The 17,309-nt window shown below is 34.3% G+C and overlaps 1 protein-coding gene across 1 annotated transcript; it reads left to right on the top strand.

Annotated features, from left to right (window-relative positions):
- Positions 1 to 7,689: 7,689 nt before the first annotated feature.
- Positions 7,690 to 8,335, top strand: LOC127097242 (glu S.griseus protease inhibitor). The gene is made up of 2 exons (XM_051035739.1): positions 7,690 to 7,858; positions 7,952 to 8,335. Exons 1-2 carry the CDS (start codon positions 7,837 to 7,839, stop codon positions 8,143 to 8,145), a joined length of 216 nt encoding a protein of 71 aa, XP_050891696.1. The 5' UTR covers positions 7,690 to 7,836; the 3' UTR covers positions 8,146 to 8,335.
- The last annotated feature ends 8,974 nt before the right edge of the window (positions 8,336 to 17,309 follow it).

Here is a 17,309-nt window from a genome sequence, read left to right as displayed (position 1 = left end):
CTGCATATTTTCATATCATTAAAAACAGAAAATTCTTGAGCAATCTAATATCTTTGTGTTGTGAATTATTTTCATTGGAAGAGAAGATCAAGCAAATTGATATATCACTTTGAGTGATCATTATACTACAAACTTTACATTCAATCCATTATTGTAATCCATATCTTATTTTTAGAATTGTTGAAAAATAAGATTGTGTGTTTTGTAAACACCTTACTGTCCAGGATTGTTGGAAGCAAGAGAGGTGGGTTTGAGAGGATTATTCTCATATCAACTTGGTGAATCACAAGAGGTTGTTCTTGGTGATTGTGTCTGTCGTGTACAAGTCATAACAGATAGTGAAATCTCTTTCATGTTGAAAGGGGACTGGAGTACTCTCGATCTGTGAGGGGAACCGGGATATTTCTTCGTGTTCTTTATCTTTCCGCATTTTACCGTTCATCGCTTAACATAACCAGAAAAGAAAGAACAAAGTTTTTCTTAAACCGGAAAAAGTGTTCAAAGATCCTAATTCACCCCCTCTTAGGCGCTACTAAACTAACATAAATCGCATCATATACTTTGCATCAATATATACATGACACTTATCCTCTAGTGGCTGCCTCGTACATTGACATTTGCACCAGCTCTGCATACCTATCCATGAGCCAAGATAGGCGAAAGTGAGCACTTGTGTTAAACCTAAACTTCTCCTCCTCAGTAACCCCCATATCCCATATGGAAGTAATACATGCTAGCTGCCGGCTAATTAGAGGAGCGGTGAAGAAACTAATTGGCATAGGAAGATAAAATAGAGAGGAGACATCATCCAAGGTAATCGTCATCTCACCAAACAAAAGATGGAAGTAAGATGTTTCCTTATGCCATCGCTCAACAAAGGTTTTCAATTGTGAAGCGTCGAGTGTGGTCAACAAATAGTTCATCAATGAAAAGAGACCACAATCCTCTACAATCACCCTGACATCCCGTGGCATCGGGGCATTTAAGAACTTCTTCAGATTCTCTATGTGATTGGGCACCTTCAGCGGCAGTCGGTCATATAACAAACAAAATAAAAAAACATCAGTTATTTTCAACGTATCAATAATAAATAAAGTCAAGTTCAACATAACATATGCATACCTCTCCCTGCCATAATCTGAATTCCACATGACCGACATATCCAGTGATCATAGAACGGTCACTGGGCCTTCTAGGAAATCCTTCATCAGTGTGTATGGATAGTCCCGTCGACGCTGAAGTAGTAACCTCTATATCAACATGGAGAATAACCTCCATATCACTCCTAGCAGGCAGAGTAACCTCCACATCACCCGTAGCAGACAGAGTAACCTCCACATCAACCGTAGCAATCGCCTATGTATCAGACTGAGGAATAACCTTTATATCATTCAAAGCTACCCTTTCAGAATAATGAGGCACCTTTGTCTTGACCACCATCTGCATGTCACCCTGACCCTCTACATCCTCAACACCGCAACAATTGGCTCATCATCAGGATTTTTGGTCCATCAAACAACATGTCTAGATCCTCTACGTCAGATACTGCGTAGTGCGTGAAATTGCTCGGCTGCCATCCGCCTCATGTGAGAATCGGTCGGGGCTACTCTTCTCGCCCGGATGTGCGAGTCCTCAATGTCATCTCCCATCGCAGCAGCAACTGCAACCCTGTCATACTACCTAGAAGCAATCATGTTGTTTGATTCTATGGTCCTCATTGCAAATACAAAAAAAAATGATGCAATTTAAACTATCATATTTTTTAAAAGTTCAAAAAACTTCATGCTTTTCCCAATTTTTTTGAAAATTTTGGTTAACCTAAGAAATCTTTTACACTATCGTTATTTTCAAAAATCAACGGTATAAATGCATGCATTTTTACTAGTTTTTTCAAAAAATATGGTAGAAAACATGCATTTTTATCGATTTTTTCAAAATATCCGATATAAAACATGCATTTTTACTGGATTTTTAAAAATGTCTGGTAGAAAACATGCATTTTTGCTGGAATTTTCAAAATATCCAACATAAAGTATGCATTTTTACCAGTTTTTTCAAAAAAATCCGATAAAAATGCATGAGAAACATGATTTTTTACCAAATATTTATAAAAAACTGATAGAAATGCATTTATCCCCGAAAATTTGATAAAATTGTATACTTAATGGTCATAAATATGGTAGTTTAATTGAATATCCGGTATGTTTGAGAGATTTTCAAAGTTAATATGGTAATAACATAACATGTGTGAGGTAAGTCAAATTTGGGGTGTAGCAGGATAAATTCTCTTAGTTTAGTTCAGACTTTAACCAAACTAAAAAAATGTCCAACCCAAACACTCAGTTTGATTGGAATTTCCAGGGTCAGATTTGAACTCGTGCAACCTGACCCATTACACAGAGCCTTAAAAAATCGGACCCCTCAAAATATCCATTCAAATTTTAAAAATTAAAATAGTAAAAATCTAATATATATTTTGTTTGTTAATTAAGCAAGTGTTTCATTTTTATGGCCCAACGACTTTGTAACAAGTCTTTGATAGGAGTGTCGCGTGTTCGATCATGGCTGGAGTATTTTGGATATTTAATTTTTATTACTTTACAAAATCTACCTACAAATATTTTAACGAGTGTATTTTGGATATTTAATTTTTAGGCTTAAATGCACTTTTGATCCCCCTATTTTGAAGTTTTTTAAAATTTAGTCTCCTCATTTTAAAAATCAGCTTTTTTGTCCCCTAAAATTTACTTCCCTTGGGATTTCCATGGTCCTCCTCCATTTGAAAATCTCATTAAGGACATGACACATGTGATGTACATCCACGTCATATTTAATGAATATTTTATTTCACAGTATTTAATTTTAATATTAAAAAACAATTTTAATTTAAATAATGATTTTAACTAAAAAATTTATTATGCATTTATTAATGGAAACTCAACTTCGTCTTGCACACACTTGCAACCCTAGCCATCTTCGTCTTCTAGCTTGAAGTCAAGCACAAATTATGTTTTCCATATTCAATCCTCCATTTTGGTTTCCTTGCCAAGTCGTCTCCCTCCCTTAAAATGTCCTAGAAATCATTTTCAAAAGTAGCTATAGAAATCGTTCATTGATGTACGAATGTCATTATGGTGTGAATGCTCCATTGACAACATCATGGACTGATGCAAACCCAGAACATCGTTTCTATGATTGTGGAATGTATAAGGTGAGATTTTGTTTATGCTATTTTTTATGTTCTTCTCTTTTATGTTATATCTCCATTGATGTATATTCCTTCCACTCCATTGATTTCTCCAGATGCAATGTTACAAGAAGTGTAGCCACTTTGTTTGGTTGAATGAATAAAGGAATCCAAAAGCAAATGAAGTTATTTCCTCATCACTGTAGAATTTGAATGATGAGAAACAAAAGGTGAAATATGCCATGATGAAAGATGAAGAAATGAAGATGAAAATGGAATTGTTGAAGAAACATTTGAAGCTCAACTCGATGATTACCATCGTTGTGTTAATTGCATATGTTGTCAACAATAATGAAATAGGATCTTAGTTGAATTTGTGTTGTAAGCTTAGGTTCTTTTTTGTAACATTGCTGGTTTAATTTGAAAGGTCTAACATGTTTAGGTTATGTGTTGTTACAGTTTTATGTTGAAAGATACAATATTGTGTAACTTGACTTGATAATGAAATGAAATTACAATATTATGTATCAACTTGTAACATCTGATACCATAACTTATTGATTTACTTAAAACAAACCATAAAGTTTACTTGATTTTGAAATGAAATAACTATAACATCTCTATACATTCCATAACAGACCATAACAATTGAAACCATAAGTAGTTGATACCATAAAACCAGTTGATATTATATCAAAAGATCAATTGCATAACAAACCATATTACAACTGGTTCATAATAGATCGTAACCAGTTTCATAAACAGTTGAAACCATAACTTGTTGATACCATAAAACCATTTGATTTGCATAAAACCAGTTGCTATTATATCAAAAGGTCATAACATATCATATTACAACTGGTTCATATCATTTCATGACCAAATTACAACTTGTTCACAACAAACCATATTGGTTTATAACAAACTATATTGCATAAAAAAGATCATGGTTCATAAACATACCATATTACAACTAAAAATGATGGTTCATAACAGATCATATTCATAACAGAGTACCAGACATTACAAAATAAATCTAACATATAAAAGACCATAACATAAAATAGACCACTAGGCATTACAAAACAACATTGCATTTAATCTTGAGTAGCTTGAGGTGCTTGAGAACCCTGACCAATTTCAGCCTGGTTTTCACTTGACATTTTCTTTTCTTTACCACCCTTATTGGTCTTTGCCTTCATCGCTTTGTTTCCTCCCTTTAGTATTGCTCTTTTACCCTTACAACTTCTCTTGTTATGACCTATTTCTTCATATTTCTTACAAGTAACAGTTGCAAGTTTCCTTGAAAGCACATGAGGGTATTTGGCTCATCATTTGCCTTGTTTCTCAACTTCTTTGGACGACCAGTTGCTCGTCTCATAACATGAGGATAAATCAGTACATGATCAACTATAAGTCACAATTATGGTCTATTTGTTGGAATATAATATTTGAGTAGGTCTTATCAAAATTTGACCTCCTGAAATAATCATAAACTTAATCATTGATACATACCATACAAACCAAAACATAATCAAAGAATTCAAAATTTGAATCATACATGTAATACTCAACCACATAATTTTCAAGTTATTTTTTGATGTTCCAAATGCATGTGATGACATGACATCAAGGTATCCCAGACAAATTCCACTTTCTACATGAACATGTTTCATTTTTAAGATTGACACATTAGATCTTACTCCCATTTCAAACCTCTAAGAAGATAAATATCCTTTCAAAAATATGGTTGGCTTTTCTTTCAGCACATTGTATATACACAATGCTCTTAGGATTTGACTTCAACAATTCTTCTGAATAACTCCTCAAATGATTAAATTGATCAAAACCAACACCTTAAATCAAATAGATAGCCCTCCTTTTTCCCCCTGTATGCTTGATCTAATGATATTTTCACTCCACACCAGCACATTGTACATCCTCCTCATCAATGTAGTAATCTATTTCACTTGGATCCACAATCATAGAGGGGGGGGGGTCAGATACTTTGTGCTCCATAAATACATCTATCACCCCGTGTCCTACAACATCTTTAGCAAACTGCAACACATCCTTATCATTATTCAATGACCTAAGAACACATGTAAAGCTAAAGACATGGTTCCAATACCACAAACACTTTATGTCTACATAACCCTCACTTTTAATCAATCTCTCCACATCCATGTATGACATGAAATCCACATCCCCCTGCTAATTCATCTCAGTTACCTTTCCACCAACATACCACTTAACAGGTTCAGAAACTAATCTCCCTCTATGGTGTATTCTTAACCTAACCTTATTAGTTTGACATGACCTAAAAATTTATTGAATACATATGGAATAAGTTAACATTCAGTGGGACCACAACAAAACATTAAACAAACATGGTGGACCACAACATTAGAATAATACACATAAACAAGAAACAACTATGGGACCACAACAAGTTCACATGAATGAAAAGGATAATGGACCACAACTAAACAAACAACACGCAAAATAAAACAACTGGGACATGGTGATACTCCAAAGAGGAAAAAACATACCTTAAACAGAACTCCACTCGTCCACTAGTCATATTCGCGAATACCAGGTACGAAAGGTTGCAATTGTGAGCTTCATGTTTGATGTTTAAATCTATGTGATTGAATGAAATTAGGGTTCTTCGTGTTCTTCTTCAGAGAAAGAAAGGAAAATGTAATTAGAGTTCAAAAGGGAATTATGACTTCTGATTTACCACATTTTATTTTATATTGTTTAAAAGTAAATTAAAATGATTTACATAAATTACAAATACTTTACAAAATAAAATATAAGTAAAGATCATTATAATATTCAAAAAATGTGACATGGATCTACAATGACGTTGTCACATTATTAATGAATATGACAAGTGTTCAAAAATGGAGGGGACTATAGAAATCCCAAAAAAAGTAAATTTTAGAAACCAAAAAATAAAATTTTAAAATGGGAAGACTTAATTTAAAAAAAATTCAAAATAACTAAAAATACATTTAAACTTAATCTTTATTACTTTACAAAAACTATCTACAAATGTTTTAACTTATGCCCAAAGAACATATATACCTATATATCAACTAATCAAGTTTGTTCTTGAGGGTTATTTATTAAATTTCATCTTTTTTTTTTATATAAATTTTAGCTACATAACTAAATATTTAAAAATTTATCATATTACTAACTTATTTATTATTTGTATAAAAAACTTCTTTATTACTAAAATTTTATAATGACATAATTTCTTATCAGTTGTGAAAGTAAATTCTCGAAAAAGTATGTAGCACTTCTAATTCAATTTAAATAAAATCAAATTTTTTAAGTATTGAATTACAGTGTGTTGCACAAAAAGCAGCTACAGTAGATCCACTTTATTATTTGTGATTTGAACTATTATTTTTCTTTTGATTATATATATATATATATATATATATATATATATATATATATATATATATATATATATATATATATATATATATTATTTTTAAATAATATATTAAAAATTCAACGAAATTATTATTATTTTAATTAAGTTATAATGATTCAACAGTGTAAAAATTTGCATAGGAATTTCTTGGTTGAGAGGTGTTCGAATGTATGGGTGGTTGGGAAAAAGACAAATATGTGTAGATTTGATTCAAATTTTTTCATCTGTGGGATTTAGGATTGAAGTAGATAATACTTAAAGCCATTGTAAGTTGAGTAGTTAAATATGAAAACTCTTGTTATGACACTCAATATATTATTATTGCAATTTGTATTTGACACTTAACTTTCTAATGCATGTGATTTACATAAAAATCCGAGCTTTATAAATAATAATGATGCAATTTAATGCACAAATGACTTTTATTTATATATAATTATTATTTATATAAATTAAAAAAAATGATTTATGTTACTTTTTATTAAAAGTGTATTTTCAAAATTTGAATAAAACTTTCAAATTATTTGACACACGTTGCCATTTTTGATTTTCGAACACCCCCTCTGCTCATATATTTGCTGAAATGTAAGTTTAATCAAATTTCTCTCATTTTGTTCGTCTTTTTATTAATAGTCAACCCTTATCCTTATCAACGTGTTCTTGCACACTTACATAATCCATGAGATCAAAATTATCCAAATTGAGAGGGCTTATTAAATCCAAAACAGAAAAGATATGCTAATATTATTATTATTATTATTATTATTATTATTATTTCTTTAATATCATTTCTTTTCAATAAGTAAATAGTATTATTGACAAATTAATAGATAAAGTTGCACTGAATTTTGAAAACAACATTAAAAAATAAAACAAAATTTCTGTGCAAAATAACAATTAAAAAGAAGAGAAAAAGAACAATTTGTTAAAAAATAAAATAAAATCAACATGTATACGCTTCTTAAACAAGATAATTGCTTACGTGATATCGTAAAATTTGACAAATTCATATCCGTATAAATTTTGACAATGAAATTGAATAGTCAAATCATGCACCATTCAACATCCATAAAAAAACCCATAAGATTGCCAGCAGAAACTACTATAAATACCCCATATATTGCAATACTTTATATATCACAAACACAACAATTGCAACATTCTTATACAGATCCAAGAATCAAAAAGGGAAACAATGTCTGTTAATGAATGCGAAGGTAATGAAGAGTTAAAAATGTTTACATGCATATTGTGAAATTTATTTATAATTTGATGGTTGAATGAATTAATATTGTGTTTGAACTGTGCAGGTAAGAAGTCATGGCCAGAATTGGTTGGAGTGGATGGAAAGGTTGCAGAAGGTAGAATTGAGAAGGAGAATCCATTGGTGAATGCTATAATTGTTCCTGATGGATCTTCTGTCACCTTTGATTTCCGTTGTGATAGAGTTTGGGTTTGGGTTGATAAAGATGGAATTGTTAAACAGATTCCAATTATTGGATAGAAACTTTCTGCACTCATCATCACACATGGAGTTTATTAAGGAGCTAGTTTAATAATAATATGCTCCAAGTCATAAATAATAGTAATAAAATAAGGAGCTAGTTTCTTTCCAATTATATACTACTGCTAAAATGTTATTTAAACATCTATATGTATGTACATGTTCTGCTGTATAAATGATTTGTTTTTCATTTTTTTTGTTTGTGAATAATACACCGCATTCTTATTGATTATTAATAATTTTGAGTGTGTTTTAAAATGATAAGAAAATATTCAAATGAAGATTAATTTTTGAATTCAGAAACAGACAACATTTGTGAAGTGTTGCAGTAGATATGAATTCAGAAATATGCAATAGTGCAACATTTAAAAAGTTTTGTTATAGGAGAAACAATGTAACATTTAGTAAAAGTGTTGCTGAAAGTGTGTGTTTTATCAAATATCTCAACCTCATGAAACCTTATGAAACAAAAGCAATTTAATCTATAAATTGAGTATTCAAATTCAAAAAAACACACTAGAAAAGTCTTTATTCTTCGCACAAAATTCTGGAATTCTTTTCCTCTACATCGGTCTTGTGCAAACTCGAGTATAAACTGAATTATGTTGGATATTCGTACGTACAAATTTTATTCGAGTATAAACTGAATTATCCTGGGTATTCGTAGGTATAAACTCTAAGACAATTTAAAAGTATTTAAAATACTGTAAGAAAAGTGATTCATTCACGATTCTAACTTCAATTTATTTGATTATAATTAATTCTTTTAACAATATTATTAGTATTATAAATAATGACAATCGAGGTTTATTCGGATATGTTTGTTATTCTTTTGTATAAATTAATATGAATGTGAAATTTATGATATTAAAATTCAAATAGTATTTTCTGTATGAGCGCATGTTTATCGATATAATTTTCTGTTAATTATCATTAATAGAATAATATTTGAATTATAGATAATAAATTATATATATTTAATCATGAATAAAATTAAAATTAAGTTTGAAAATGAATGTATGTTGAAGAACATCTATCATTTATATATAATTCTATGGTTACAGTGTACGCACGTTAAAATTTGAAATTTTTACAAAAATAATCCACTTTTTAAAGGAAATTCCAAAAATTCCTCTGGTTTCAAAAAAAATCCCAAACTACCCCGCTTTTAGGAGCAGTCACCAATTGAATTGGAGACTCCTCTTAAAAATTGAATGGAAGCGCCAATTGGATTGGCTAGGGCAGGTGTCCTAGCCAATTGGATTGACGCCCCTGTGTAGGACTTAAGAGGAGGCGTCAATTCAATTGGAGTCTCGGTGTGCAATTTTTTTTGGTAAACGGTATACGTGATAGATAGATCTGAGGGGCAATGAGCGTCACTTCCAACTACAGGAGAAGGCCTGTTGAGGTAGTCAGACAAGTCGGCATAGTCTTGAGTATGCATCGGTGGTGTACCGTCGTAGTTGAGCTCATGATCCATGCCAGAGAAGTTGGGTTGTGGATGACTCATTGATGGGCGACCGGGACAATTGAAGGGAGACATGAGTGTGAACGATGCATCGAGGAAATGTTGGAAAGATTGTTGGGGTGTTTGGTAGAAATAGGGTTGTTGGATGTTTTGGTTTTGTGAGGTTTGGGCTTCTTGGCTATGGTAGGAGGATGGGCAGTTGGTGTTGAATGATTGTTGGGTGTTCTGGCTTAGGCGACTTTGGTAGGGTGATGGGGTGAGTGCGAAGCGATGTTGAGTCTCAGGTTGATGGTCAATTTGTTGGTGGTGGTATGGGATATGCTCTTGGTATTGGGGTTGGGTGTATGTTATGTTTTGGTTGTATGTTTGAGTGTTGGTTGAACGGAACGTTTGACGGACATGGGGTTGTGTGTATCCGGTCTGACACTGTTGTTGGGGGTTTGATGTTGAGGTGTCAGGTGTGTAAGTCATCTGGCGTGGGTCGTACAAGTACATATCCTTGACGATGAACTGAAAACCAACTGATCTGTACCAAGCCATATAAGTACGACTTGGTTATTCTTCAGTTGGCATGACTGCATCAGTTAACACATGGTCATGATGGTGCTTCCATTTGAGACACTCCGATCTTGCGAAGCTTTGCCATGGATTGAAGTTCCATTGGTCATTAACTTTACGCAAATTCCATTCTCTTAGGCTAGCTGGGGGATCTGGGATGTTTTGGGGCATATCGAATTGCAGCTTCACACTATCACTGTTGTGCATCTCCACAGTTGTGAACCGTATTATTGGTGTGCATGCAATCCATACGGCCGCGTCTTCAACGTTGACCTGATGGTCATGATCCAAATTAAGGTATGGACGCCAAATGAACTGAAATGTGAAAGAAGATAGGATTATAATCTAGGTAGAAGAAGTTAACAAAATATAACGAAATAATTAAGTTATTTTCCTTAGGTCTGTCGGTCAAAGGTAATCCAACAGGTTGCGATACTGAGTAATACAGTGTCTTGGACATCTGTTGCAACTCATACCACGTGCAAACCATCTACACGAAAAAGTCAAAAAATATTAGTTAGAGATAATAATCTTTAAAGAAGTAACTAAAGATATAGCAATTTAAACAACTTACTTTTGTGCATACGGAAATGTGAAAGGGTTGTTGTTGACTGGTGCTAGGGACGGTAGTCTTGACCAACCTCAAGCTTGTAGCAAAATAGCACATCCAGAAAATGTAGATGTGTCTTTGTGTGAGTTTTTGTATAAGGAGCTATAGAGATAGGCTAGACAAGCAGATCCCCAACTGTAACTTCCTATTCTATCTACATGTCTAAGTAAAGGTAAATACATAATATGCATGCTAGAACTACTACCTTCGGGAAATAAAAACGAGGCAATTAACAACATAATGTAACACCTAGTTTTTATTATTCGAGCATCTTCGGTAGAATGCTCATCTAAGTATAAACTATTATAGTACGACTTAAGGCGTGAAAGTAGTATACCTTGACCTCTTGCGTTATCATCTAACAAATCAGTCTCCAAGAGATCCATGCAAATTGGATTTGCTTACTTGGTTTACCATTAACAACCTTACCTTCAATGGGCAGTCCCAAAAGCATGTAGATGTCTTCTAACGTCACAGTACACTCACCGGTTGGGAACCAAAATGTGTGTGTCTCTGGTCTCCATCTTTCGCATAAAGCTAGAATGAGTTTGTTATCTACGGACCAAGACAAAATCTTGCTTATATGACCGAAACCAGCGAGTTCAACATAAGGTTGAATCATCGGGTCCATATGGACATATTCGTGGACCCGAGTCCGGAACCTTGATACATCCTATAAAATAAAGAACAAAAAACTTGACTAAGTTGGTATGTTAAAATAAAAGGGGATTGGTGAAGATGAAAGATAAAAAGTTAACAAAAGAAAAAACTTACATATGTTGCGATGTTTGCAACTGTTCCTCTATGTGATTTGCGCATTGTGAGGATAAACATTTTGTCGGGGGGTTGGTGTAGATGAGACTGCAAGAAGTTGTTGCAGATGAATTTGTAGAAGAAGTATTGTAGAAGTAGTGAGAGTGATGGTGTGGAAGAAGTGTTGATGGAGTGGATGTATTTATAGGCAAATGGACGGGAGCATGAAAAGTTGTGCTTGCATGGTGTCTCCACTTGAATTGGCGACCATGTACAACCTTTGAGAGGGGTCGCCATTTAAATTGGCGCCTCCATTCTAGAAGGTATGTTATTGAATGTCGTAACATGATTTGTAAGTTTCGTTTGGATGCGTCTTACAAAAAGAAAAACGAATCTTGGGAGATCGCTTCAATATACCCACCTCACAGTTGCATTGCAACTAACATTGAACAAGATCACCACAAACTAAGCGCGACGTTGATATGTCAAGACATTCGGCCGTTGGTTAATAAAGACCCATCCGTGAAGGTGAGTATAACTATATCCCATATCAGAATAACATATAGTTATACTCCATCTTACAAGAAAGCCTGGATTGCCAGGACAAAGGTTGTTGAACAAGTTTTCGGCAACTGAGAGGATTCATACAAGGAATTTTCATGGTTTTTATAGGCACTAAAAACATATGTCCCAAGAACTGTGGCAATTATGGAGACATTGCCAGCGATGATGCCAGACGGAACCTGTGCTACAGGTAATAGAATCTTTCACTGTCTCTTTTGGGCATTTGACCCGTGCATCAAAGGTTTCACATTCTGCAAACCTATTATTAAAATTGATGGCACTTGGTTATACGGCAAATACAAGGGTACTTTGCTCATGGCGGTTCCACAAGACGGCAATGACAATGTCTTTCCCATTGCCTTTGCTCTTGTTGAAGGTGAAACGGTTGATGGATGGGGTTTCTTTCTTCAACATCTCAGAACGCATGTGGCTTCACAAGCCAATCTCTGTTTGATTTCTGATAGACATGCTGTCATTGAGAGTGCCTACAACAACCATGACAACGGATGGCATGCTCCTTCTTCTACCCATGTCTTTTGCATCAAACACATTGCACAAAACTTCATGCATGCTATAAAAGATAAGAATATTCGCAAGAAGGTGGTGAATGTTGGGTATGCTCTAACTCAGTCGTCATTTCAATATTATCGTGACAAAATTAGACTGTCTAATGAAGACGCGAGGAGATGGCTAAATAACATACCAGTAGAGCAGTGGACAAGGGCATTTGGCGGAGGTTGTCGATGGGGCCACATGACAATAAACCTTGTAGAATGCATGAACGTTGTATTCAAAGGAATTCAAAATCTGCCGATAACCGCCTTGGTAAGATCGACCTATTATAGGTTGGCTTCTACGTTCGCAACCAGAGGTGAAAGATGGAGTGCGGTGTTAATGTCCGGGAAAGTATTCAGTGAGTGTTGCATGAAGGTCATGAAAGAGGAGAGCATCAAAGCTAGCACACACTCTGTAACAGTCTTTGACCGTCATAGGCAAAATTTCAGCGTCTAGGAAACAATGGATCACAACAAGGGGAAAACAAATTTAGCCTATGCTATTAGACTAAACAAAAGTTGGTGCGATTGTGAAAAATTTTAGGCCTTCCGCATTCCTTGCTCCCATGTCATTACAGTATGCGCTTATACTCGTCAAGACGCTTACACCCATTTATCTGATGTGTACAAGACCGTCAACGTCATGAATGTATATAATCAAAGCTTCTCGGTACTACCAATGGAGGAATGGTGGCCTCCATATGAAGGTGATATAGTTTGACACAGCAACGAGATGCGTAGAAAGAAAAAAGGAAGGCCAAATAGCACACGTATCAGGATAGAGATGAATTCCACAGATAAAATGATAAGATTGTGTAGTATCTGTCGTCAACCAGGACACAACAAGAACAACTGTCTCAGTCGAGGAGCATCATCTGGGTCTTAAGCTTTTTGTAACATTGTATTTCTATAACCTTCAATCATTATATATCATTAAGTTTTTGTTACAACGAGGCTCACAACAAACATCAGTACAAAATAAGCTATCTGAAAACAGAAATATTTCTAACTGATTATAATAATCAAATTAATGTCATCTCGACCGAACATCATTTCCCTATCATCCTTATCAGTCTTCATTCGCACCCAACCAAAGATACTATCGAGTCTCTCAATACTTCTAATTTTTCCCCTTCTGGTATTTTCCCATCTAACCAACGAACCAGCTCCCTCTTCAGTTGATTGAACGTAGTGATGTTCCAGAACAGCATCAACATCTGAAGTTTGTCTCTCGCATAAATCACCTTTCCGTATCGGCGACGAACACCAAACATGATTGCCAAATGATTAATTGAGATGTGGAACAATGTCACACACAATGCATCTATTTATAACACAAAAATTGCATTTTACACTGAGGCTCCAATTGAATTGGCGCCTCCTCTTAAGTCCTACACAGGAGTCTCCAATTCAATTGGCGACTCCTCCTAAAAGTGGGGTAGTTTGGGAATTTTTTTGAAACCAGTGGCATTTTGGGAATTTTCTTGAAAAAGTGGGTTATTTTTGTAAAAATTTCTTAAAATTTTCATAATATAATATTACAAAAGTTGTTTTTTTTAAAAATAATTATTTTTAAATAATCAATATTTCAAAACAATTTCCAAAATAACCACCTTTCAAAACAGATGCGTCAGATGAATTGACGCATCCATTTTGAACCAAGAGGAGACGCAAGCACCACTGACGCATGTTTTAAAAGCAATGCAGGGTGGTGTCAAGGGTGTTGGCGTATGCATGTATTTGCATGTGCTTGTGCCCATGCTTCTGGCGCCTACATGTGCTGACATGTGTGGCGCCTAGTCCTTTGACACATGCATTTTCATACTCCTTCTATAAATACCTCGCCCTTCATCCATATTTTTCACACAACTTTTACCCTACAACCACATTTTCTTTCATTCAACTTCAATCTCCTTCAAGTTTTTGAGTTTTAACCATGTCTGAATATATTCAAAAGCGAAATGCCGATTTAATCTTTTCCGCCTTGCGTCTCCCATAAAGATTCGACTTTGGAATATAGATTTGTTTAAACGTCTTAATCGGAAGTTGAACAGTTGGTTAGATGGAGAAATTGGAGATGATGGAAGGAATAGAAGAATCCAATGGCTTGTGTTCACGTTAAATTAAAATGGAGAAGTGCGTGAATGAGTGGATATTAAGACTGACATAGACGTTCATAGGATGATGCATTACATGTTCAAAATTATTTTGATGGTTGTAATCGCTTAGTTATTGTAATGGTATTTTAATTGTTTTAGTTTGTTTGTGCTCTTGTTTATGTAATGGTATTTCCTCACAAACTTATAATATGAAATAAATTTAGTTTTTTATATATTGCAACAGATGTACATGTGAATTTATCTTGTTGTGCTCGTTCCAACACTAGGACAGTTAGTACGATTGTGACTTGGCTGACGGCAGGGCCGTCCCAATCAATTTGGAGGCCCTGTTCTATTTTAAAATTAGATATTTAATAGATGAAAACACAACAAATTAAAAAAACATATTTTATTTAATTGTAAATAAAATTAAATATATAGAGACAAAGATGATAAAAAATACTATGTAGAAATTTGATTTTTCATAGATCTATAAAATATATTAATAAAAGAAAAAAATTGATTAGGTTAATTGCGATATTAAATTTTAAATAAATTTAAATATAATTGATTTAGATTATAGGCTGTTGGATAGGATATGCTTCAAAATATTAATAAAAGAAAATATTTATTAAATTAATTGCAACATTAAATTAAATTTAAAAACAATGTAGTTGTGTTTTTTTTATAAAAGTAAAAATATACCTAAAATATAAGAATAAGGAATCGAACCCAGGTTATATTACTACCAAAATAATATAGCCACCACTCGACTACACTACATTCATATATTAAAATGGAATTAGTGATATATATTCGTTAGTATTATATTTATATTGACCCTATCTATCAAATTCGAGGCCCTAAAAAGTCGGAGGCCCTGTGCAGTAGCACTCCTGCACCCCCATAGGGCCTCCCCTGGCTGACGACATGAACTACATAATCTAACCATTTTATTCGATGTATCCATTTCGGTTCGAATATGGGTGTTGTCTGGGCAACCCTTTTTCTTCTGTCGCATAACTTCGTTGTGCCAGACAATGTCCCCTTGATATTTTGGCCAATAATCCTCTTTTGCCACTACGGAGAAACTAATTTTGTAAACATTTGATAGGCTGGTGACTTTGTAAACATCATATAATAAGTAGGATGGATTCCTTCGAACCTTTGAACATGCCACAATGACATGGGAGCAAGGCGTACGAAAGGCTTGAAACTTTCTACAGTCGCACCAACCTCTATCTAGTTCCACTCTGTACTATCCTATCGGCATGCCCTCATTGTGATCCATGGACTTGACAGCACTATACCAACCTTTAGTACAGTCAAACATCGTGACCACATGTGTGTTTGCTTTGGGAACTTCATGTCTAATGAATTTCATTGAAGCATCACTGAACAACTGCCAAGATTGCAACACTGAACTCCATTTGGAACGTTTGGTCTCAAACAACGCCCCTATCCTCAAACTATACCTTCCACAATTCACTCAACCACATCGACCCAACTACGACAACTTGGGCACCGAACTACATTACGGAAGCGACGTTGACCAGAGCCCCTCGACTATTGGGAACAAATGATGACACATCTATCAAATACCGCTAGAACTTCCGTCGGACCTTCACACCAACCATCATTGGATCAGGTCAGCACGCAAAGACGCCAAACACCTCAGGAAAATCATGGGAGACCTCGAAGACAAACTAACACACCTGGATGTGGAACAAAAGGACGTTTCAATCGGGCCGGACATTAAATTTTTGTCAATCCCAGTAACTTTTATTATATCATGAATAATTTTTTTTTAATATTATATTTTATTATTTATTAAACAAAATTTAAAATAAAAAAAAATACAAAACGGTATATACGTCAAATGAATTGGCGCATACACCAAAGTTCAAACATAGGCGTCATGGTTGCTAGCGCCTCTCTGCAATGCTTTGAAAGCATGCGCCAGCACCAGTGGCGCCTCCTCTTGTTTCAAAATGGATGCTCCGGTTCATCTGGCACATCTGTGATGTGGTTATTTTTTATTTTATTTTTAAAAAAAAAAATTTAAAAATTGATTATTTTAAAGAAATATCACAAAAGTTTATGATGTACGGATTTACGAAATGCACAAGTTTTCTTTTCTGTAACAAAATAAGATTTTTTTACAAAAATAACCCACTTTTTCATGGAAAATCCCAAAATACCCCTAGTTTCAAAAAAATCCCAAACTACCCCACTTTTAGGAGGAGGCGCCAATTCAATTGGCGACTCCTCTTAAATACTTGAATGGAGGCGCCAATTGGATTGGCTAGGGCAGGTACTCTAGCCAATTGGATTGACGCCCATGTGTATAAGTTGATAGGAGGCGCCAATTGGATTGGCACCTCAGTGTAAAATGCAATTTTTTTGGTAAATGATATACGTGATAGATAAATTTGAAATAGGACCAATTGATATTAATAAAAAATTTCGTTTACACCAAAAAGCCTAATGGTGATGACTGGGATCATCTAACCGACCTCTGGTCCCACATCCTCTAGCTACCCTAACCCGTGGCCCTA

This window comes from Lathyrus oleraceus, chromosome 6, assembly GCF_024323335.1.
Source record: "Lathyrus oleraceus cultivar Zhongwan6 chromosome 6, CAAS_Psat_ZW6_1.0, whole genome shotgun sequence".
Classification (NCBI taxonomy): domain Eukaryota; kingdom Viridiplantae; phylum Streptophyta; class Magnoliopsida; order Fabales; family Fabaceae; genus Lathyrus; species Lathyrus oleraceus.
Note: the sequence above shows the minus strand (reverse complement) of the source record. Positions and strands in the feature narration are given on the sequence as shown.

What these genes read in the sequence shown, in the direction of transcription:
- LOC127097242 (XM_051035739.1), top strand. Translation starts at nt 7,837, where the DNA reads ATGTCTGTTAATGAATGCGAAG. An exon ending in GTCTGTTAATGAATGCGAAG is followed by an intron (nt 7,859 to 7,951) that starts GTAATGAAGAGT and finishes TGAACTGTGCAG; the next exon opens with GTAAGAAGTCATGGCCAGAA.